The 23,009-nt window shown below is 41.1% G+C and overlaps 1 protein-coding gene across 1 annotated transcript; it reads right to left on the reverse strand.

Moving 5' to 3' along the window:
• Positions 1–1,135: 1,135 nt before the first annotated feature.
• IL22RA1 (interleukin 22 receptor subunit alpha 1) lies at positions 1,136–21,653 on the reverse strand. Its single transcript, XM_083369030.1, has 7 exons — positions 21,479–21,653; positions 15,599–15,731; positions 12,358–12,539; positions 10,240–10,427; positions 9,467–9,602; positions 4,204–4,328; positions 1,136–2,324 (listed from the first exon to the last, which is right to left on the reverse strand). The coding sequence occupies exons 1-7, from the start codon at positions 21,519–21,521 to the stop codon at positions 1,341–1,343; spliced, it is 1,791 nt and encodes a 596-aa protein (XP_083225156.1). The 5' UTR covers positions 21,522–21,653; the 3' UTR covers positions 1,136–1,340.
• Between the last annotated feature and the right edge of the window lie 1,356 nt (positions 21,654–23,009).

Consider the following 23,009-nt stretch of genomic DNA (forward strand, 5'->3'; position numbering starts at 1 on the left):
GGTGGAATGTAGTCTGGATTCTCAGTAGGGAGGGGCTGCATTCCAGAGGAGCAAAACACCAGAAAGCTTAGATAGTTTGCTGGGAGAAAGAGAGTTAAGACAGCTCCTCCCTAATAGTTCCCAGAGTATATGTTTCCTGGTACAAGTCATCTGCTTTAGCTCGGCAACATTTCTATTTGTGGGTGAGGGACATTAAAAGAGGCTGCTTGGAAGAACCTCAGTGTATCTTTCTTGGCTTTTACAGCCTGACAGAGAGAGACGTACTTTCTGTCTCACCAGATTATGCTAGTGTAACCTACAATAAAGTAAGAACTAGTCCTTCTGAGCGTGCCTTTTTGTCTGGACTACCTCGCAAGGCTGACAGCATCAGAGGTGTATCTGTAGTCAGGGAAATGCCATTGCAGAGCAGTGGATGCCGCTTCTGCATTGACAGGGCATCACTACCAGATCTTGAAGAGATTGTCCATGCTCCTAGGGAAGGGATCCCCACTCATCCCAATTTTCAAGGGGCTATAATTGCATGACGAGTTAAAGAAGCCCCATGCACGACAGGCACGGAAACAGAGGGCAATTTTCAGGTCTGGTTGCTTAGCGATTCCTCAAAGTTACAACAGACTCCCCAAAAGGTACTTGTGACCAGTTCTGAAGGTCTGATGGCCCACCCACCCCCTCCATGGTCACATGGCTGTATTTCAAGTGCTCAGCAACCAGCTCCCAAGATTTGGCACTGCTAAAATCAGATGCCGTAATTTCTTAAAAGATGGAGTAATAAAAACAAAATAAAGCTAAACTAAAACTTATAGACAGTCCTTTCCAGCAACACCAACTTATCGCTGACATATCCCCTGCAGTATTTAGAGCAGCGGTCCCCAACCCCTGGTCTGTGGACTGTGCACTGGTCTGTAGCATGACAGCAACTGGTCCACGCAAACAATCGAAGCCCCATCTGTGGGATGCAGGCAGCAAATGAAACCAGCCCCCCCCTCTGGCCCACAGAAAAAATGTATCCCCACGGAACTGATCCCTGGTGCCCAAAAGGTTGGGGGCTGCTGCTTTAGAGGATTTATGTATATATTTTTCCCCAAAAAAGTGTATTCCACAGCTGTAAAAGGATGCTATCCGATTACGCGTCAAACATAGACTAATATTTATTTCATTCTATTTTCACATTTCCACCTAGCCAGTATAAATATAAATGTGGAATGCAGTTTTCAAAAATGTCCCTCTTTTTAAAGACAGAGACATGCAGCCCACAGAGAGCAGTCAGGGTGCATTTGAAAAAAGAGTATCAGCTTTCCACTTCATTTTGTAGGAAGAGATTCCCAAAACTTTTGCACGTCTTAAGAAGTTGCTGCATCTTCCTCTGGGCTGCCATCCCACTGGAGCTTCAGATCCAAGTCCCTGAACAAACTGGGGAAAGGTCCATTGACCCGATGAGTACCCAGGATATTTGGGGGAATATCTGAAGTCTGAGGCTTATTTTTTAATCCCCAGCTTTCTTGAGCTACACAGTCTGTGATTTGGAATCCAAATGAGTTGGAAGGCAAGAAATTATCAGTCCAGGCTGAGAGGCTGAAGGCTGGCGGTTGCCCTGTGCTGTGATCCTGAGGGAGGTTGTTGCAAGAAGAGTGTGCAAATAAGGGTGGTGGGGAGACAGTTAACAGTAGAGAATCACCTCCTTCCAAGATAGCATTTTGGCCAACTTCTGAACTGGGAGGTAGAACCTCTGCCTGCTTTCTGTAGCTTCCTACGCTTCTGTCCACAGTGATAGGTCTCCATTCTCCCAGAAGTCTCGGAGATTCTTGTGGTGGACCTTTTGAGTCTTCCTGAAGTGGGAGATGTTGAATCCGGGGGCTGGTTTCTACTCCCAACCCTTCCTTCTGTGGAGTTGTGGTCTCCTGCAACTCTTTGTTAGTCCTTTCTGGTTTCTGGGTTTTAGAGTGTCTATTGCTTATTAAAGAATTACGCTTAATTCCTTGGTTTGCCTTGTGGTTGGCTCCTTCAACGCATAATCCATACGTTAATGTGGAAGGATTTTCCCCTAGGATACGCAGACGGCTGTTCTTGATCACTTGTGGGGCATATCCAACTGAAAGACCATTCAAGGGTTGGGCAAGAGGCTGGAATGGCGGCATTTTGGATTGTTGCTGGCAAGATGTCGCTGTTGGTTTGAATAATTTTTGGTTCTCTGGCACACCCTGGATGTAATGGCTAATCTCATTTGAACACACCCCTGGTTGGATAATCTTGGATAAATCATAAGGGCTCAGGCCACACTCCACATTTAATATGAGAGGTTGGAAACGGGAAATGCCTTTGAAATCCTATCAAGGAAGAAAATTCAGTATTAGCTGCTAGTTCAGAGCCTTGTAAAAAATGTGCAGTTTAAAATTTAGATTATTGATTAAAAGTTAACTTATCCCTCTTCAATTTCATTATTATATATTGATAAATTCAAAACTAAGTTCCAATTACATGTACTTTCTTCAGGAACACTTATAACCTTAGAGCAGTGTTTTTGAACCTTGGCAGCTTGATGATATGTGGACTTCAAGTCCACACATTTTCAAGCTGCCAAGGTTGAGAAACACTGCATTAGAAGGTGCCAGAATCATAGATCACAAATTAACTAGATCATCAGATTACTTTAATTTGAATATAATTAATTTTTCACTGAATCTGGTGGTAATCCATTCAATGCAATAAAATTTTGGTTTAACCATTTTTAACAGACAATGGACAATTTTTATTGTTCAGACTTTAGCCACATTTAACAGACTTATGTCCATTAAATCAAGAGTTTGTCCATAAAATCTTACTTCAAATTTCTCCACACTTTTTACATCAATTATCTCACTATCCAAATGATGTAAATTAATGCAAATGATATAACTCTGGATTTAGTGGACATTTGGATTTAACAGACATCCCCTCTCCCCAAGTACCCGATTAAATTCAGACTTTATCGTACAACATCTGCCAATTACAGAACAGAATTCATACTGGCAAGCTGTGCTTAAGACAGCGGTATTCAGAATCAAAGAAAAATTCCATATTGTAAGAGATTATGTCGCTGTGACTCTATCAAAGTTGAGATAAGGGAATGTCGTCTTAAGGTTTGCATTCACTAAGGATACATGATGCTCTGTCATTGCCCTCATTTTACAGTCCTATCGGACTTCTCCCAGACCAATTACATAGGAACATAGAACACCAAGAATTTTGGAGTTTTATTACAGTGACTGCTGTATATGAAATGTGACTTAAATATGTTGAACCTATTCTTCTGAACCAAATGAAGTTTATCTGGTTTCTGTCTCCAAATGGAGACACTTATGCTCAAGACAGAGGTTTTGTTTCATTGTAATGGACTTTAGAGGAGCAGAGAAGAAATAGAATTCCGGTTTTGATCTTTTCCAAACAATATTGATAAATGAGATATATATTGAGATCATAAATAAATAAAGAGCCTTGGTGGAGCAGTGGGCTAATGCCTCCTTAAGTAACACCAGCTGCCTGCAATTAGTGCAGGTTCGAGTCCCACCAGGCTCAAGGTTGACTCAGCCTTCCATCCTTCCGAGGTAGGTAAAATGAGGACCCGGATTGTTGGGGGCAATAAGCTGACTTTGTAAAAATGCCGCTGGGGGGGCGGCAAAAGCCCTAATAAGCAGGCATATACATAGAATGAAGGCTATTGCTAAGCACATTGATTTGTGCTTTAGATTGTAAGCCGCCCTGAGTCTTCGGAGAAGGGCGGGATATAAATGGGATAAAAATAAATAAATCATAATTTATGAGCCAGCTTGGTCTAGTGATTAAGGCACCAGGTTAGAAACCAGAAGACTATTCTAGTCCTGCCTTAAAACCAGTTGGATGGCTTTGGGCCAATCACAGGAGATTGTGAGTTGTAGTCCTGCCTTAGGCATGAAAATCGACTGGGTGACTTTGGGTGAATCACCAGGAGACAGTGAGTTTTAGTTCCGCCTTAGGCATGAAAAACCGACTGGGTATCTTTGGGTCACGATTCTCTCTCTCTCTCTCTCTCTGCCCAACCCCATCTCACAAGGTTGTTTTGCAGAAAATAGAAGGCGGAAGGAGTATTAGATATGTTCACCACCTTGAATTATTTACAAAAATAGCGTAGATGAAAAAAGGCAGATGAAAAAATAATGAAGACTTTTATAGTAATTGAAAATTACATACCAGAGATGTGGGCTGCTGAATGGTGTACTGTTTAACATACTTATACATAAAGTAAAATACAGCTCCAAAGGTAAATATGATTATAAATATAAACATTCCAAACAAATATGGCAGCCAGGTGTTATCTATGGACAGAAGACAACAAATTAATTAATTAGTTTGGAGACATGCAGAAGAAAAAAAAATTCCTGAATTGTCCAAAACGTCTAGGGCAGGGCTGATAATAACCATCTTTCTATCTGTATTTAAAGGAACCAATAATTTCGTTCTTTTGAGTTATCAAAACATGCCTAATTATATGGGAAAGAGAACAAAAATAAAAATCAACCAAAGATTGGCCAAAAAAAAAAGGCTACGTGGAGGCATAACCTCTAATCTAGATTTATATAACTGAGAGTCATTCTTACAGGGAAATCAAATAATTCTAGTTTGTTCACCTCATTCCTACTTGTTTCATTTTTAATCCCGCCAATACCTCCTAAAAATGGAGGGGGACAAACAAAAACAACAGCAAAAAAGAACTGCTACAAGTAAAACATGATTTTTATTCAGATATAATGGCAGATCATGATTAGAATATAGGATTATAACTCCATGGATTATTGCTGCAAATGGTCACTTGTTGAAAAAAATGAGCCATGGTTTCGTTTTGAGGGTGGGTCTAGCATGGCAAGCAAAACTAAACCAGGTTAGGGCCGTGTATAAATTCTGTTTGCTAATCCAGATTTAAATGTTAGCATGTTATATGACCAGCCACATTTCAGTCCTCGAGAAACATCTTAATAGCTGGCGCAGCCTTATTTTTTTCAAAAGTGTTAGTTTGTAGTCCTGGTTAAATGTTCTGCTATTCTGTCTGATGAAATTAAATTAAAAAGACCCAGTTTAAAACTATGATACCTATAAAGGGCTTAATTTGTATTGTATCCAATACAATACGGTATTCAAGATGGACAGGGATTAATATTTATATCTTACTTATATGTAAGGGTGTAGGTCTATACATATGCTGTGTATAGTATGTTTTGATGTGTGTTATGTATGTTTACACTTTGAGAGCAAGCAACTAAATTTCACTGTGCCACAGTGAAAAATGACAATAAAGGTTATCTGTCTGTCTGTCTGCCTGCCTGCCTGCCTGCCTGCCTGCCTGCCTGCCTGCCTACCTACCTACCTACCTACCTACCTACCTACCTACCTATCTATCTATCTATCTATCTATCTATCTATCTATCTATCTATCTATCTATCTATCTATCTATCTATCTATCTATCCATCCATAAATTAAAATATGGAAACCAAACAAAGGAGTCAATAAAAAGGATGAAATTAAAACTTTAAAGATTTCTCCTAGTTCCAAAGAGGATAGAGATAGGAAAAGAAAACAGGTACCACTTATGAATTTTAAAAGTTTGCTGTTTGGCTTTTTATTTTTATATATTTATTAGGTTTTTAGATCACTGCAATCTTATGACCATCAACAGTTTACATGAATAAATTGTCCACAATAATATACTAAAAATATAATAAAACCCCAAAGCATCATAATCATGAATTTAGTATCCCAACAGCAGAGGAATAATTACCTATAATGTACTCAGAATTAAGTTAAAAAGCCCCCTGAGCAGTGGTGGGATTCAAATAGGTGAACAACCGGTTCTCTGTGTGGATGCTGCTTCTGGAAGTCCATTCTGGGCCTGGGCAACAAAAAATTAGCTACCGGTTCTGCCAAAGTGGTGCAAACCGGCTGAATCCCACCGCTGCCCTAGAAAGCCCCATTTATCCATTTTGTTATGCTAAAGATAAAGGCAGAACTATATGAGGACATCACCTGCTTGAACTGTTTTATTTATTTATTTCATATGAATACAGGATTAATGCATTTTGTTGTTGTTAGTTGCGAAGTCGTGTCCGACCCATCGCAACCCTATGGACAACGTTCCTCCAGGCCTTCCTGTCCTCCACCATCTTCTGGAGTCCATTTAAGCTCACGCCTACTGCTTCAGTGACTCCATCCAGCCACCTCATTCTCTGTCGTCCCCTTCTTCTCTTGCCCTCAATCTTTCCCAGCATTAGGCTCTTCTCCAGTGAGTCCTTCCTTCTCATTAGGTGGCCAAAGTATTTGAGTTTTAGCTTCAGGATCTGACCTTCTAAAGAGCAGTCAGGGTTGATCTCCTGTAGGACTGACCGGTTTGATCGCCTTGCAGTCCAAGGGACTCACAGGAGTCTTCTCCAGCACCATAATTTAAAGGCCTCAATTCTTTGGTGCTCAGCCTTTCTTATGGTCCAACTTTCACTGCCATACATTGCAACTGGGAAGACCATAGCCTTGACTATACGCACTTTTGTCGACAGGGTGATGTCTCTGCTTTTTAGTGTTCTGTCTAGATTTGCCATGGCTTTCCTCCCCAGAAGCAAGTGTCTTTTAATTTCTTGGCTACAGTCCCCATCTGCAGCGATCTTGGAGCCCAGGAAAATAAAATCTGTCACTACCTCCATTTCTTCCCCATCTATTTGCCAGGAATTGAGAGGGCTGGATGCCATGATCTTGGTTTTCTTAATGTTAAGTTTCAACCCAACTTTTGCACTCTCCTTCTTCACCCGCAACAAGAGACTCTTTAGTTCTTCTTCACTTTCTGCCATTAGAGTGGTATCATCTGCATATCTTAGGTTGTTGATATTTCTTCCGGCAATCTTAATTCTAACTTTTGATTCATCTAGCCCTGCCTTTCTCATGATGTGCTCTGTATATAAGTTAAATAGGCAAGGTGACAGTATACAGCCTTGCCGGACTCCTTTCCCAATTTTGAACCAATCAGTGGTTCCGTGTCCAGTTCTCACTGTTGCTTCTTGGCCCACATATAGGTTTCTCAAGAGACAAATAAGATGGTCTGGTACTCCCATCTCTTTAAGAACTTGCCACAGTTTGTTGTGATCCACACAATCAAAGGCTTTGGCATAGTCAATGAAGCAGAAGTAGATGTTTTTCTGGAACTCCCTAGCTTTCTCCATGATCCAGCGTATGTTGGCAATTTGATCTCTAGTTCCTCTGCCTCTTCAAAATCCTGCCTGTACTTATGTTAGTTCTCGATCCACATACTGCTGAAGTCTAGCTTGTAGGATTTTAAGCATAACTTTACTAGCATGTGAAATGAGTGCAATGGTGTGATAGTTTGAACATTCTTTGGCACTGCCTTTCTTTGGAATTGGAATGTAAACTGATCTTTTCCAATCCTGTGGCCACTGTTGAGTTTTCCAAATTTGCTGGCAAATTGAGTGTAGCACTTTTACTGCATCGTCTTTTAAGATTTTGAATAGCTCAGCTGGAATACTGTCACCTCCACTAGCTTTGTTGTTGCTCAGCTTTTCTAAGGCCCACTTCACTTCACATTCTAGGATGTCTGGCTCGAGGTCAATGACCACCTCATCGTGTTTATCAGGGATGTTAAGCTCATTCTTGTATAGTTCTTCCGTGTAATTTTTCCACCTCTTCTTAATCTCTTCTGCCTCTGTTAGGTCCCTGCCATTTTGGTCCTTTATCATGCCTATTTTTGCATGAAACGTTCCCTTAATCTCTCCAATTTTCTTGAAGAGATATCTGGTCCTCCCTATTCTATTGTTTTCTTCTATTTCTTTGCACTGTTCATTTAAGAAGGCATTCCTATCTCTTCTAGCTATTCTCTGGAATTCTGCATTCAATTAGGCGTATCTTTCTTTTTCTCCCTTGCCTTTTGCTTCCCTCCTTTCCTCAGCTATTTGCAAAGCTTCCTCAGACAGCCAATTTGTTTTCTTGCATTTCTTTTTCTTTGGGATGGTTTTAGTTGCTACCTCTTGTACAATGTTGTGAACCTCTGTCCATAGTTCTTCAGGCACTCTGTCTATCAAATCTAATTCCTTAAATCTATTTGTCACCTCTACTGTATATTCAACAGGGATATGATTTAATTCATACCTGACTGGCCTAGCGCTTTTCCCTACTTTCTTTAATTTAAGCCTAAACTTTGCAACAAGAAGCTCATGGTCTGAGCCACAGTCAGCTCCTGGTCTTGTTTTTACTGACTGTATAGAGCTTCTCCATCTTTGGCTGCAGAGCACATAGTCAATCTGATTTCTGTGTTGACCATCTGGTGATGTCCATGTGTAGAGCCGTCTCTTGGGTTGTTGGAAAAGAGTGTTTGCTATGACCATTGTATTCTCTTGACAAAATTCTATCAGCCTGTGCCTTGCTTCATTTTGTACTCCAAGGCCAAACTTGCATGTTATTCCAGTTGTCTTTTGGCTTCCTACTTTAGTATTCCAATCCCCCATGATGATAAGGACATCATTTTTTGGTGTTATTTCTATAAGGTGCTGTAGGGCTTCATAGAACCAGTCAATTTCATCCTCTTTAGCACCGGTGGTTGGGGCATAGACTTGGACTACTGTGATATTGAATGGTTTGCCTTGGATTCGAACTGAGATCATTCTGTCATTTTGGGAATTGTATCCCAGTATTGCTTTTCCTACTCTTTTATTGACTATGAAGGCTACTCCATTTCTTCTAAGGGATTCTTGCCTGCAGTAGTATACCTGATGGTCATCTGAATTAAATTCACCCATTCCTGTCCATTTTAGTTCGCTGATTCCTAAGATGTCGATGTTCAGTCTTGTTTGACCACATCCAGGTTTCCTTGATTCATGGATCTTACATTCCAGGTTCCTATGGAGAAAAAATTCATTCTTTCTGGCGCTACTAGTACTAGCCCTCTGCTCTTCCCCAGTAGCATATTGGACGCCTTCCGACCTGAGGGGCTCATCTTCCAGCGTCATATTGTTTTGCCTTTTGGTACTGTCCATAGGGTTTTCATGGCAAAGATACTGGAGTGGGTTGCCATTTCCTTCTCCAGTGGATCACGTTTTGTCAGAACTCTCTGCTATGACCTGTCCGTCTTGGGTGGCCCTGCACGGCATAGCTCATAGCTTCATTGAATTACGCAAGCCCCTTCGCCACGACAAGGCAGTAATCCATGAAGGGGGATTAATGCATAAAACCTCACAAAAACAGCATATAAAATGTGTATCAGAATATAAAACACGAAAGCAGTGAACCATTTTAAAAACATGCAACACACGTGATGAGTAATATTATGAATAAAATTCAATTATGTATGAGACGACGTATTTCATGCAGTATGATGCAGAACGCTTGAACTTTTAAAGAAATATTTCTGGTTCATGAAAAGAAAACAGCTGTGTGCAGAATCAAATTGGGCACCAGAACCACACCTGATAACGTCCGTACTCGAAACATGCAGGACTTGCTGACTTTGTCAGAATATCGGATGTATATCGTTCCATTATATTCTGTGTCAGGATCCAAGTCATCGATGTTAAATTCTTCACTATTTACAGTTTTTTTCCACTAAATCGAGAGGAGAGAGAGAGAGAGAGAGAGAGAGAGAGAGAGAGAGAGAGAGAGAGAAAGAGAGAGAGAATCAGTTTCCAAAATCAACTCAAAGTCCACACAACAGAGAATTTATGGAGAGCGTGTATGTAGTAGTGGATTACTTTGGATAATTTGGGGGGCGCTTATTCTAGTGATAGAGCTCCCTGATCCAGCCTATAACCTCAAATCCCATCTTCTTTAACCTCTCCCCTTCCTCTGATCTTGTTTTTTCTAAGCTGCCAATTTTCCCCTGCATACTCCATACCCCTGGTATATGCATTGTAAAAGAAGGGTTGGACTTCAATTATAATGTTATTTTTATAATTCTAAAATTTTCATCTTAAATTAGCCTGATTTTAATGTTAATTTTATTGATTATACTGTACACCACCCAGAGGCCCTCTCTGAGGGAGATGGGTGGTTAAGAAACATGACAAACAAACAGACAATAGCTGTAGTCCTCATCTAGACATTTTTATGCTCTGAGGACATCCATACATGATCCAATTCCTTTTTAGGCTTATTGTACATGCTAGTCTTTGACTGTAATAATTTACATTTATTGTATCAACTGCATGTGCCATTAAGGTAATTCATGGGTCCCCTTTCTTACCTTCAGTTGGGTCTTTGTGCAGAACATGGTTATTTCATAGTGGAACTCAATATCAAGTTGATTGAAAATGTCCACTACAGTCAGAAGGGAGCCATTATCATCCTTCAAAGGTGTGTAAGGAGGATGAATAACAAACTTGATGGACTGAATGCTGGGTGTATATTTTACGTCAATATTCTCAATATGAGCTAAAAAAAGAAAGAAAAAGAAGAAAGAAAGGGGGGGGATTAGTTTCAGACTAATGATAAATGTAGTCAAGTTTCTGAGATTAGTTGTTTTCTTGCAGACATTTTATGACCCACCTAGGTAACCTCTTCAGTGCTAGAAGGAAGTAGGGTTAACAGAGAGCAAACCCCATTCCTTTCTAGCACTGAAGAGGTAACTTAGTTGGGTCATGAAACATCTGCTTGAAAAAACAACAACATCAAAGAACACTAAGTAACCCACAATTCAACTGTGAACTACAAATGTTGTTTACAGAGTATCCTTCACAAGATTAGTTCTACTGGTAATCAGTAGCATCTACAGGGAGTGATAAAAAGAAGTCAAGGAGTGGTTGCAGCACAAAATTGAAGCCCTGCCCCTTTGCATGTATGTGTGCAGTCAGCACACACAAAAAGAGGGGATTTCATTGCGTGATCACCATTTTGACTTTTCTGGCAACCCCCTCCTGTACATCACTGGAGGTAACATTCGTGGACCGTATTCTAAACTTAATTTAAATCTGAGGACCCAGATTGTTGGGGGCAATTAAGCTGACTTTGTAATAATGCCGCTTGGGGAGGGTGTGAAAGCCCTAATAAGCAGGCATATACATAGAATGAAGGCTACTGCTAAGCTTGTAAGCCGCCCTGAGTCTTCGGAGAAGGGCGGGATATAAATGGAATTAAAATTAAAAATTAAAAATTGAATAAAATTAAATGTCAAACATCCAGTGAATCACATCTGTCTATCTGCCTGCCTGCCTGCCTGCCTGCCTGCCTGTTCATCCTTCTGTCTGTCTAGTCATTCTTTTCCATTTTTGAGATTGGAAGCCATTTATTCTGTGTTTTCACAAGGGTTCCATGTACTACTCAAAACATTGCTAATTTCCCCCCCCATCACTTCAGCCTTTACATTTAAGGTTCATCATGGTTCATTGGGGCAACCCAGAAGATGGCTCCATTCACACAGCCCACTAAACCAGCCATCACACTCTTGAATCACCCAATGTATTGAAGCATAACTTAAATGACCTGAGTTCACCCAGCAGGATAAGCTAAGCCAGGGGTAGGCAACCTTGGCTCTTTTATGACTCATGGACTGGCTGGCTCAGGAATTCTGGGAGTTGAAGTCCATGAGTCATAAAAGAGCCAAGGTTGCCTACCCCTAGGCTAAGCAAAAACTGAACTTAGCCTGTTGTGAGAATGCAGCTGCTGGGTTTATAACTGATTGTGTTAAGTATTACTGCAACATGCTTCTTTTTTATCCATTGAGGCCAAAGAAGGTCTACTTTATGGCAGATAGTAAAGAAATTAGTGAACAATTAGCAGAGCTTCAAAACATTTCAGAAGTCCTCAGCAAGTCTCTGGGAGCCTAATGTGCTGTAATTCCTATCTGGATTTCCCCCCCCCCCCCAATTATTCTTCCTCAATAAAGGCAAAATGCAAGAGGATCACAACATGTAATGAAACAAATCTCCTGTTCCTACCCATGAATTACTTCAGTTAAATACCCAGAGCCAATGGACAGTCCTGCCCTTGTTTACACAAACTTTCCTTTTTGTTTCTTGTATTGTTCATTATGTTTATTGATACCTTCGCTTATCCAAATTTTTGGAGAAAATTCAAATCAGCTGGCAATTTCCAGCATTAAAATCCACCCTAGCTGATCAATAAAACAAAGGTATCAGGGGGGGGGGGTTTAATAAAAAAGTTAAAATGAAAGCAATAAACAGCTACTTGACAGATGGAAACTGACTCAGAAAAAAAGATCAATTCTGCCTGTCCTGGAGGGGTTTGCTGGGAGGTGTCCTTTGGAGGAGAGGATGGCACTCTTAGCAAGCCCCATGTCATGAACAAACACACTGGAGATCCAGAATTCACCCTGTTTACATCACGGTTTACAAGAAGCACTTACTGTCGTCACGAGGACAGAATCTTGAGGATATGGCCCAATCAGAGACGCAACAATTAGGAACCAGAGCCCTCACTTGGGCATGATAGCGTTCGGTGAAATTCTCAGTCTCATGAGTGAGATTGCAGATGTTCTGGGTGGTATTTTGGCACTCGGGTTTACTCTGCCAGGTCAGGTCACCATACCTGTGATCAGACCAGACAATGACTCTCAACAGGCTTCGCATATGCTATACAGGTGTAGACCAGGAATCAAGAGAGATGGCATCCAAGATGATTAAAAGACAAAGTAGGTATGGGTCAAGGTAGGTGACTCTCAATCCTGCATTTACCAAAACTGAACCATGGGCCAGAAGGTGCAACCCCTTGGTGGCTTGACCCATAAATGTCACCATCACCTCACCACATCTTGTGGAAGGTATAACTTATTTTTAAATTTGCATGTGTATAATCAGTTTAATAGGTTACAAGATTTATTTTCTGGATGAGTTCACTCAACACACGTACATTCACACCAAACTAATTTCTTGGTTAGTTTTGTGTGTGCATGTGTCTGTCTCTCTTTCTGTAGCTAGCCATCTTGGATGAACAGGTAAATATGCTTCTTCTCCCATCCTTTGGGTGTAATGAATTAACATTTTTGTTAATTTTGGCCGTGGCAGCGTTTCACAACCTTGGCAACTTTGAGATATGTGGACTTCAACTCTCCAAATTCCACAGCCAGCATTCTGGGAATTGAATTCCACATATCTTAAAATTGCCAAGGTTGGGGAACATTGGACTACGGTTTTATTGCAGAATGAGGGAGGCAGGCTTATAATCTGGAAATGTCCCAGTGTTTCATAGATTTTGGACCTATACCATTTCCCTGTGCAAGACAAGTTGTAGACAGCACCAAGGGCTCCACATATAGGCATGCTTTATACATCCCTTTCCCTAAGATAATGTATCATCATCATCATCCACATCAATTAAAAATTATAATAACCATGCAACTGTAAAGGACTTTGGGCAGTGTTTAATTGGCGAACTGCACCGTGCCATTTAAAGAGCAGTAAATTTTGAATAACTGAGGTTCAAATTATCCCCCCCTTTTGGGGGGTTAATAATGAGGGGTGATGATATTAGCACATATAATGTTACCCGGTTTGAGTAATGAAACATCTGCAAGAAAACAACCAAGTTCAGAGAACACCCTCTCAGTTCAACCCAGAGCTACAAATATTCTCCTTTATGGGGATTAATAAAGAATGATTATCTAGAGGAGAGTCCCAACAGGGCAAACAAAATTTGAACTTTTTATCATAGGGCAGAACTAACTGTTCTTAGCCCAAAAGGTCAGTGGTTGCTATGAAAGGAATCAGTTACAATATTTGCTTTGGAATTAAAATAAAGTATATACACTTAGAGTATTAGGTATACTCACTGAATAAGGGAAGCCCATGGATGGCAGAGGTTACTTTTAGACCACACTGCTGTCCCCTTATAGCAGCAGTTCCCAAACCTTTTGGCAACAGGGATAGGTTTCGTGGAAGACAATTTTCCCATGGATTGGGCGGGTGGGGAAGGAGAAGCGTGCAACCTAGATCCCTCGCATGCAGTTTTGTTCACCTGTCGCTCACCTCCAGCTGTGCAGCCTGGTTCCTAACAGGCCACAGACCGGTATTGGTCCATGGGCTGGGTGTTGGGGACCCCTGCCTTATAGCTTCTCAAGGATACAAGCCAGGGTTCAAATCACAGAATTTGAAGCCAAAGAAAAGTATAACTTCAACTGCTTTCAGCAGAAGTAGAAGTTATTTATGGCCTCTAAAGGTAAAGGTAAAGGTTCCCCCGCACATGCGTGCTAGTCGTTTCTGACTCTAGGGGCCGGTGCTCATCTCCGTTTCAAAGCCTAAGAGCCAGCGCTTGTCCGAGGACCTCTCCGTGGTCATGTGGCTGGCATGACTGGATGCCAAAGGCGCATGGAACGCTGTTATCTTCCCACCGCAGTGGTCCCTATTTTTCTACTTGCATTTTTTACGTGCTTTCAAACTGCTAGGTTGGCAGAAGCTGGGATGAGTAACAGGCGCTCACTCTGCTACGCGGCACTTGGGATTCGACCCGCCAAACTGCCAACCATCTGATCGACAAGCTCAGCGTCCTAACCCACTGAGCCACCGCGTCTACTTCTAAGCAAAATCTGTCATTTCAGAACCTGTCAAGCAGAATAACAGAATGGCAGAATACTAGAGCAACAGACTATTAGAATAACAAAGTTGGAAGAGACTTTGGAAGCCTTCTAGTCCAACCCCTTGCTTGTGCAGGAGACCCTATGCCATATAAAGAAGCAGATAAGCTTCTTTCGATTTCAAAAGAAAGTTAATAATTTGGCCACTTCACTTTTGCTGGAAAATGTGTGGGTTGACTATAATCTATTTGTTTGTAGAAGTGGAATTTTAATGGATATCTTTGGCCCACTCCTCGTAGGGTTGGATTTGAATTCAGAGCTGAGGTCAAATTGGATGCATGCATTCCTTAGCAGTTTCCCCATCATGTTAGAACTGGTGAAGACCCTGACAGGGAACAGATAACAGCCTCAGTCAAGACAGTTGCAACTTTTGCATTGCATTTGCACAGCATCCTCAACTGGGATAGTTTTAACTCTATATGTGTGGATATATGTGGGTTTTAGTATGTTGTGTGAACTCCCCACAATTTGATTAGTTTAGGATTTAGTGAATTGTATGTCAGAGCAGGACACAATAGGGGTAATTGACATAATTCAAGAAACAAATGTGTTGCAAGGACACAGTGCCTGAGAAAAGAGGAAAGTTAATCATTAGAAAGACTTTAAGGTTATTGTCTTCTGATTTTTAGCAATGGATTGTTTGGGGAAATTTTGATCTTTCATTTTCAACAATGAGATAGGGAAAGGGGATTTGAATCTGTTTAAATTTCCTGAATTTCTATCTGATTAGATATGTTAATACATTTTTTCTTCTCTTTTAAAAAATCCACTTAACAATGCAATATTGTATGTTTATCGGTAACTATTAACATGTGACTTTACATTTCACGATAATGAGTGATGCATTGAAGTTGATACTTAGAGGTAAGGATTGAGTTTAATTTTAGAAAGTTCCTATTGGAGTTGCACGTAACATAATGTTTCTTCATTTGGTGACAGTAGCCTATTTGAAATATCCATGGATTTAGCTCATACAATACAGGACACCAATTTTTATGAAAAAGCAGAACATCCTTACGTCTTATACTGAACATCGTATAGGGTGCCTGGGGGTGTCTCCCCTTTAATCTTCCACGTGAAGATATTTTCAAAGTTTGTGGACCGAAAAGTTGCTTCTTGAATGACTGGTGATCTTTTCCCCAGTGAATTCCCTGAAAGGAAGCATGAACAAGCATTCAAGATTAGCTTCGGTGGAAAATTCTGTTATAATTCTTTGCTTCCATGAAAACCGTTGCTTTCTCTTATCTGAACTCTACCACAATGGGTCTCAGAGTTTGTAACAAGAAACACAGAAAAAAGGCATATCTTAGAATATCCCACAAGAATTATAACTGAGTTGTAAATTGTAACACACACACACACACACACACACACACACACACACACACACACACAGATTTTCTTGTCATTGGTTTAATTTCCTTATGAAGGAAGGATTTTCAGGCTATATCCGGCTACACTGTAGCAGGATTTCCAACTATGTTTGCAAAAAATGCTCAGGAAAAGATGAAGCCAGTGGCTCCAATCTGTGGTGGTGGTGTAAATTTAACTATGTTTAGAATTTTGTGAACTATGTTGGACCCATTTGGCAAGGTTAAGGTTCAACATGTAGCACAAATACCTCCAAAAGGTCCGAGCCATTAGCTCTGTTAAGCAGGCTGTGTGAAGGGAGCCTCTGGGTTAGAAGATGCCTTTTCTAATGCTAAGGAACTCCAAGAAAGTCAAATTGCTCGGTCTCCCAGGCCTAATCCTTAGCCATAGAAGATGAGGAGCAAACCAATCATTTTTTTAGTTGTGCCATGGGGCTCTAGCTGGAAGGAGAGATGGCCTAATCTGAGACTGGGTGTCTGAGCCTGTCATAATTGGGCATCTGGTAAGTCTCACTTCAGGAGTGGTTTCCGGTCCCCTAAAATCTCCTTCTCATTTTTGGAGACTCTCACTCATCCAAGTCATGGATCTCCAAAGGTGCTTTTCAAAAGGCAACTGGTGTCAGGACCCACCCCAAACCACGTCTTAGGAAGACAAAACTCTTGGAGCCAAATCTTAGTCCAAAAGGAATCTTTACTATGACATGCTTGGTTGTAGGAGGCAAGACAGGACTTAATATTTCCACGAAGTAAACCCTTATAAATAGTTCCCGGTTTAACCCCCCTTAATCCCCATTTGGTCAGTCCCCCATCCTTCCTCTCCTATCATCCATCTCGTGGGAAAAGGAAGTTAGGACCCTTTTGTTTATTGCTGTCTTCCGTGACAAAAGCCAGATGCTAGCCCCCCCCTTTTGTTTCCCCAGTTCAAAAGGCTTCTCCTTTCCTTTGAAATGCCTATTGCCGGTTCAATACACATCCATTCTCTTCTCTTCGGGAGATGGCAGAATCCATGGAATAATGTTTGAAACATTCCATTTATGAATATGATATAAATGGATTCTGACAACTGGACTGGGGTGGTGGGTGGTTCCCCTTTCGCTTCTCATCCAAGAAGCTTCTTCAGAACTGAAGATGGTTTTTGGATGAGAAGCAAAAATGTTTTCATGGGGGAGAAAAAAACAACCAAGGAAGTTCAGTACCTTTTGAAAAGCACCTTTGGGATGTCTGCTCTTTCTCCTTTTTTGTATTTCTTAAGATATTGTGAGCAGCCATCAGATTAAGGAGGAAGTTAAGAAACTCCAGATCCCTTGACCTTTCTTACTAGGTGGTTTCACAAAACACACCCAGTGTTGTGATTCAGGGTCAGCCTGTGGGTTCGGCAGTTGGGTCGGACGACTCAGAGGAGGAGGGGGGTGTTGAAGAGCTTGCTGAGGGGGTTGGAAAGCTTGCTGATGAGAGCCCTCAGCCAGGCCCCTCCCACCTGGTCACGACGGAGACCCAGCTGTGTGAGCCTGACAGCGTGGATGAAGATGACCCACAGCTGGCCCTGTTCAAGGATGCCCGACGCAGGAGGCAGTCAATCAGGAGTAAACAGAGGAAGGCAATGGGGCACCTCGGAAGGAGGCAGAGAGAAGCCACGCCCTGAACTGTATAAAAGGGGAATGCGTGGGAGGGCTGGTTTGCTGAAGGCAACCGCTTGAATAGTTCCTGTTTCATAGCTCCTGTTTCATGGTTGGTGCCTTGTTTTGCTCTGTTTTATGTTAATAAATTTGGCAGGCTTAATTCCAGCCTCTTGCCATTTGTAAAGGGGTTGTCCCTGCCTTTTCTGCAGGGCCGGTAGCAGGCTGGTACAGAACACCCAACTAGGACAATTAGAAGACAAACTGTAGGCAGCAAAATTTGTTAGCCTCATGTCCATTGCCCAATTAGAACCTGATCCTCTTTATTTATGTGTGAGTGAGGACTGGCATCCCATGGATACAAGGTGAGGGGCTCCTTAGAGAGGTAAGGAATCACTTTATATACGGTTCAAGCATGCTGGGTTGTTTAGCATCATTTGACTCATCTACTGTATGATCTAACAAGATCAGTTATTTTATATGTACCATGTAACATTTCATAGCCATCCCATAATTTCTTAGCCTGAGCTTGTTAATGATCATCCCCTTATTAAGTGGGGCTGGTTTTTAGATTACAATGAAGAATGATGAGTTTGCAAGTTACTAAGGTTACTAAGGTTCAACTCTTTGCACAATCTCTTTGAACCAGCTCTTATTAGAATCCACATTCCACATAGAGAATCTCCTATGTTACTTCAAAGAACTAGAAACATTAATCAAAGAGACACCTAGTTACTGAAATCATTACTCAAAGCCTCCCTCCCCAACCCAAGGCTTCTTTAAGGTTAACCTGATTAGCACCATTGGAGTTTAGCATGTAGGGAAAACACAAATCATTGGGTTAGCATATGACCAGAACATAAATAACTAGGTTAAGTGTGCGTTTGTTTGATTCCTATTTCTAAAACTCTTTGCACGGTTTTTAGCCTCTACCCTTTCCTGAGTGTCAAGAAGTAAACGTCTACCAGGATGGAAGTTCCCAATTTGTGACTTTTGAAGATAATTTGAGGTCCTCTTGATAAAATGGCTTATTTAGTTACATTTAAGATAGGATATTTCCTGAAGTTTGATACAGCCAGCTTACCAGAAAGATAGTGAGAGGGAACCATAGCTATCTCAGGGAAACAACAACAAATAGTTATAAAAGGTGACAGGTAGAAAAAATTCATGAAAACAAAAATTGCAACGAAAGTATTAAACCGATAGGACACAAAACATGAGAAAACTGTCAGGATAATGGGACAATTTCCATGGGATAGAGGTAAACAGAAAACAAGCTAATTGCAATTCCTTGTCAATTCTTATGGTTGGGTGGAAAGACAGTTAAATATCAGTCTTTTATAGTCACCGTGATCAACAAACAAAGAAATGCATTGCTTAGAAACTGGATCATTACCCTCTGAATTGTAAAACTCAACAAACAAGGCTGGGATTTGTGCACGACCTAGAATGGAATGTAAGAACTGGACTGTATCCCAAACTCAATGCTTACATTATCTGAGAAGTATAGTGACCTTAAATCCTTCATCCCAGCCCATATGGGGAGAGCCCTTGTGAATTATTTTTCCATACAAGAATTAAATTACATTGATACTGCAGGAGGAATGAAGAGAAGATATTGGTAGTCCTTGATCAGAACGGAGCTCAAAATTTATGCTGTTAAGCAAGACAGTTGTCCTATTTTGTGACCTTTTTTTAACCATGGTTTTTAAGTCAATCACTGCAATTGTTAAATGAATCATGAGGTTGTTAAGTGAATTTGGCTTCCCTCATTGACTTTGTTTGTTAGCAGCCAGCTAGGAAGCTTAGACATTAACCTGGAACAGTGCAACCTTTATCAGTGCCACTGCACTTTTGTGCAATGTCTGTGCCATCACTTATGGCCATTTGTCACACTTAACAACTACTGCAGCATCCCCATGGTCACATGATCAAACTTCAAATGCTTGGCAACTGGCATGTATTTATGACCGTTGCAGTGTCCCGGGTCATATGATCTCTTTTTCCGACCTTCCGACCTAGCAAGCAAAGTCGATGGTGTTCCTAACTTAACAATTGCAGTGATTCACTTAACCCCTGTGGCAAGAAAAGCCATAAAATGAGGCAAAACTCACTTAACAACTATCTTGCCAAACAGGGGAATGTTTAAGCTCAGTTGCAGTCATAAGTTGGAGACTATCTGTACTTAAATACTACTTCCCTCTACATGGGAAACTCAGCCATAGATTCTCCCTAGGTGAGTTGGGCAATCCCCGTTTCGCAATCGATGGTTGTTCTGCGTATAAACACGGAGAAGAAATGGTTGGGTATCTGATCTCCCTGGGGGGGGGGGGAACTCTAACAATGATTAACTCCCATAAAATATTCCCTGGGTCAGGGTCACCTGGTGAGTTTCATAACTGGGTGAAAATATGAACACAGGCCTCCTCTGAGTATAATTGTCTTTTGTTTGCTTTCGTAGATAATGAAAACATTTAACCAAGGGGAAAAACAAGAAAATAAAAAAGAGATTCCCAAGCTGTACACAACTGACTCTCCAATGCTTAGCCATTTATTCTGTGATTTATTTATTTATTTATTTTATTTTAATCCCATTTATATCCCGCCCTTCTCCAAAGACTCAGGGCGGTTTACAATCTAAGAAGCACAAATCAATGTGCTTAGCAATAGCCTTCATTCTATGTATATGCCTGCTTATTAGGGCTTTCACACACACCCCAGAGGCATTATTACAAAGTCCGCTTATTGCCCCCAACAATCTGGGTCCTCATTTTACCTACCTCGGAAGGATGGAAGGCTGAGTCAACCTTGAGCCTGGTGGGACGCGAACCTGCACTAATTGCAGGCAGCTGGTGTTACTTAAGGAGGCATTAGCCCACTGCTCCACCAAGGCTAGAAGCTAACATTTATCTCTGGAATGAATTCATTGCTGATCTGATGCTCTTTCCTGCAATCTTGTGCTTGCTCTCTGCATGAAGAAAACCCACCTCAACCTTCTATCCTGTAGGTGGGCTGGATTTCAGCACCACAGTTCTCAGCTAGTATGGCCAACACACCACTGCGAAGACCAAATGATGGGAAGTTATTTTATGTCTTTCCATATTACATATTCTAGTAACCTTTAGAAGCCACTGAAGCTGAGATTACTATCCATGTAAAGCTAAAACAAAGGGTGGGGTGTTTGCCCAAAGGCACCTAGGAATATTGATGTCATACTGAGATTCAAATCAAAAGCTTCCAAAATAAAATTGCAGGCTTCGGAACAGTCTATATCTGTAACCTTAACTTTATGATGTGGTCTGCCAAGAAATATTTATTTCCCATTGCATTTCCCCCCCCAAACCAGTTGGGCATCCTTTAAGTTCAGGCCAAGGACAATTCCTCCCTAAGACTGTGATGTTTTGGTACTTCACAGAATTTAGGCACTGTCTGCTTCACAAGGGCAGGAAATAAATCCAGTTACATCCAAGATAAAAACAAACATGATACGGCTCAGATCCTATCCAAGAGACGCATGATGTTTATCTGTTAAAAATATTATGCCACCATCCACAGTATATAACAGAACTCTAGGTGGCTAACCAATACAGTAGATATACAAATAGTAAAATACATCAGATTACAAAGCAATATACTTATGGTGCTTGTACTCCATCTTTTCGTGGGATGCATAAGGGAAGGCGTTTGATTTCCCATCACTGCTTTTATTTTCATGTTCAACCTTGGAGGTCTTCTGGTCCTATAGCATTTTTATACTGAAACACATTCAGCTTGCCTGCTTGCGCACACTAGTTTATTTCTAGGAGGTTGTGCCGCTCTGCTCTGCAGTTCTTCAAAAACCCAGAGGCAAAAAACCCAGGATCTTTAAAAAAAAGGTATTTATGAAAAAACAAACTCAAGCGGATTGCTTACCTGCTAGAGAGCACAAGGCCCAGCAAATGAAAAGCTCCTTCATTAATAGTGTAATGAGATTAGCCAGACACAAGCAATTTCCTTTGAGATTGGCTAGGTTATTCTCCAGAAGTTTTCAACGCTGGACAATTCCTTTCCACCAGGTAGAGAAATTAACTTGGCATCTCCGTTCCCATGTAGCCCACGGAAGAATAAACACCTTTGGATATGATTAATCTTCAGTCTCTCCCGCAGAGGATAGACTGCTGCCAGATCAATGAGCTAAGGAGCTGGAACTGCTCCATCCTTATGAAGCAAGCGTTTCTTCTGATATAGAAGAACTTCCTGCAACCATTCCTTGGTGTCAGAGCAGTTTTTCTGGTCTGGCGGCTTATTTATTTATTTTCAGCTGCACCTCAACAGGCAGAAGCAAGACGCTCGCCACGCCCCAGTCTCTGAGACTTCTGCAGTACTGCTTAGGTGACTGCTGGAATCAAGAAAATTTAAGATAATCCAGAGTCAGTGGAAGAATGTCTGGACTATGATTCTAAGGCTAGATTTTGATTTTGATTTTTTCTTCCTTTCTTTTTTTGGAGCACCGGCATTCTCAGGCCCAAGGTAGGAACATCTTTAAAAGAAAAGGAATTGATGCCAATAAATAATAGTTGAGCGTTTCGAATTTCAGGACCGCTGAATTTATAAAGGATGGCATTGTCTAAATTGCTGTTCCAAGAGGTTTTTTTATAAAAAGGATCGTTCTGTGGGATACCTGGAAATTCCTGGAGAATTTCAGTGGAATCATCCAACTAATTTTCTTGTCTTCAAGTATGATGGGAAATTTCAAGAAAGCATTTAATTCTGCCCCTAGGCTCCTAATGACTTTAAAGGTGCTGGGTTTAGAATTTGTTACCTGGGGTGGGGGGTGGGGAGTGGGAAGTCTGAATTATTAGCTTATTGTGGTTCCTATAGCTGAGAAAGGAATATTTTGCTTCAGACAAGAAAACTGGGGGACACGATGCTTGGGATTCTAACTATGTGTAGGATGAGGCAATATATCTCTTTTGTTACTTTATTGTTGTGCTTTGCACTGAAGGTAGCATTGACATTTTTAGAGAAAACATCTCTATCAACCTCGTGCTTTGTTCTACAACGTCAAACTGTTTGTAGTACCAATCCAAATACAGGCAGTCCTTGACTTCTGATCAAAATGGAGCCCAAACTTTCTGTTGCTAAGCAAGGCAGTTGTTAAATGAATTTTGCTTCAATTCACAACCTTTCTTGCCACAGCTGTTAAGTGAATCACTGCAGAAGTTGTTAGTAACAGGGTCGTTAAGGAAAATCTGGCTTCCCCATTGACTTTGCTTCTCAGAAGGTCACCAAAGGTGATCACACGACCCTGGGACACGGCAACCGTCATAAATATGAACCAGTTGCAAGCCTCTGAATTTTGATCATGTGACCCTGGGGAAGCTGCAACGGTTGTAACTGTGAAAAACAGTCATAAGTCATTATTTTCAGTGCTGTTGTAACTTGAAATGGTCACTAAATGAAT

This window comes from Vipera ursinii (genome assembly GCF_947247035.1).
Source record: "Vipera ursinii genome assembly, chromosome: 9".
Classification (NCBI taxonomy): Eukaryota; Metazoa; Chordata; class Lepidosauria; order Squamata; family Viperidae; genus Vipera; species Vipera ursinii.

Bases quoted from the DNA above. Each gene is read 5' to 3' on its own strand.
- IL22RA1 (XM_083369030.1), bottom strand. From the start codon at position 21,521: ATGAAGGAGCTTTTCATTTGCTGGGCCTTGTGCTCTCTAGCAG. The intron at 9,603-10,239 runs GTAAGAAAGGGG...CTCTCGATTTAG, and splicing joins GCACAAAGACCCAACTGAAG to TGGAAAAAAACTGTAAATAG. The intron at 2,325-4,203 runs GTATGTAATTTT...CTTCCTTGATAG, and splicing joins TTCAGCAGCCCACATCTCTG to GATTTCAAAGGCATTTCCCG.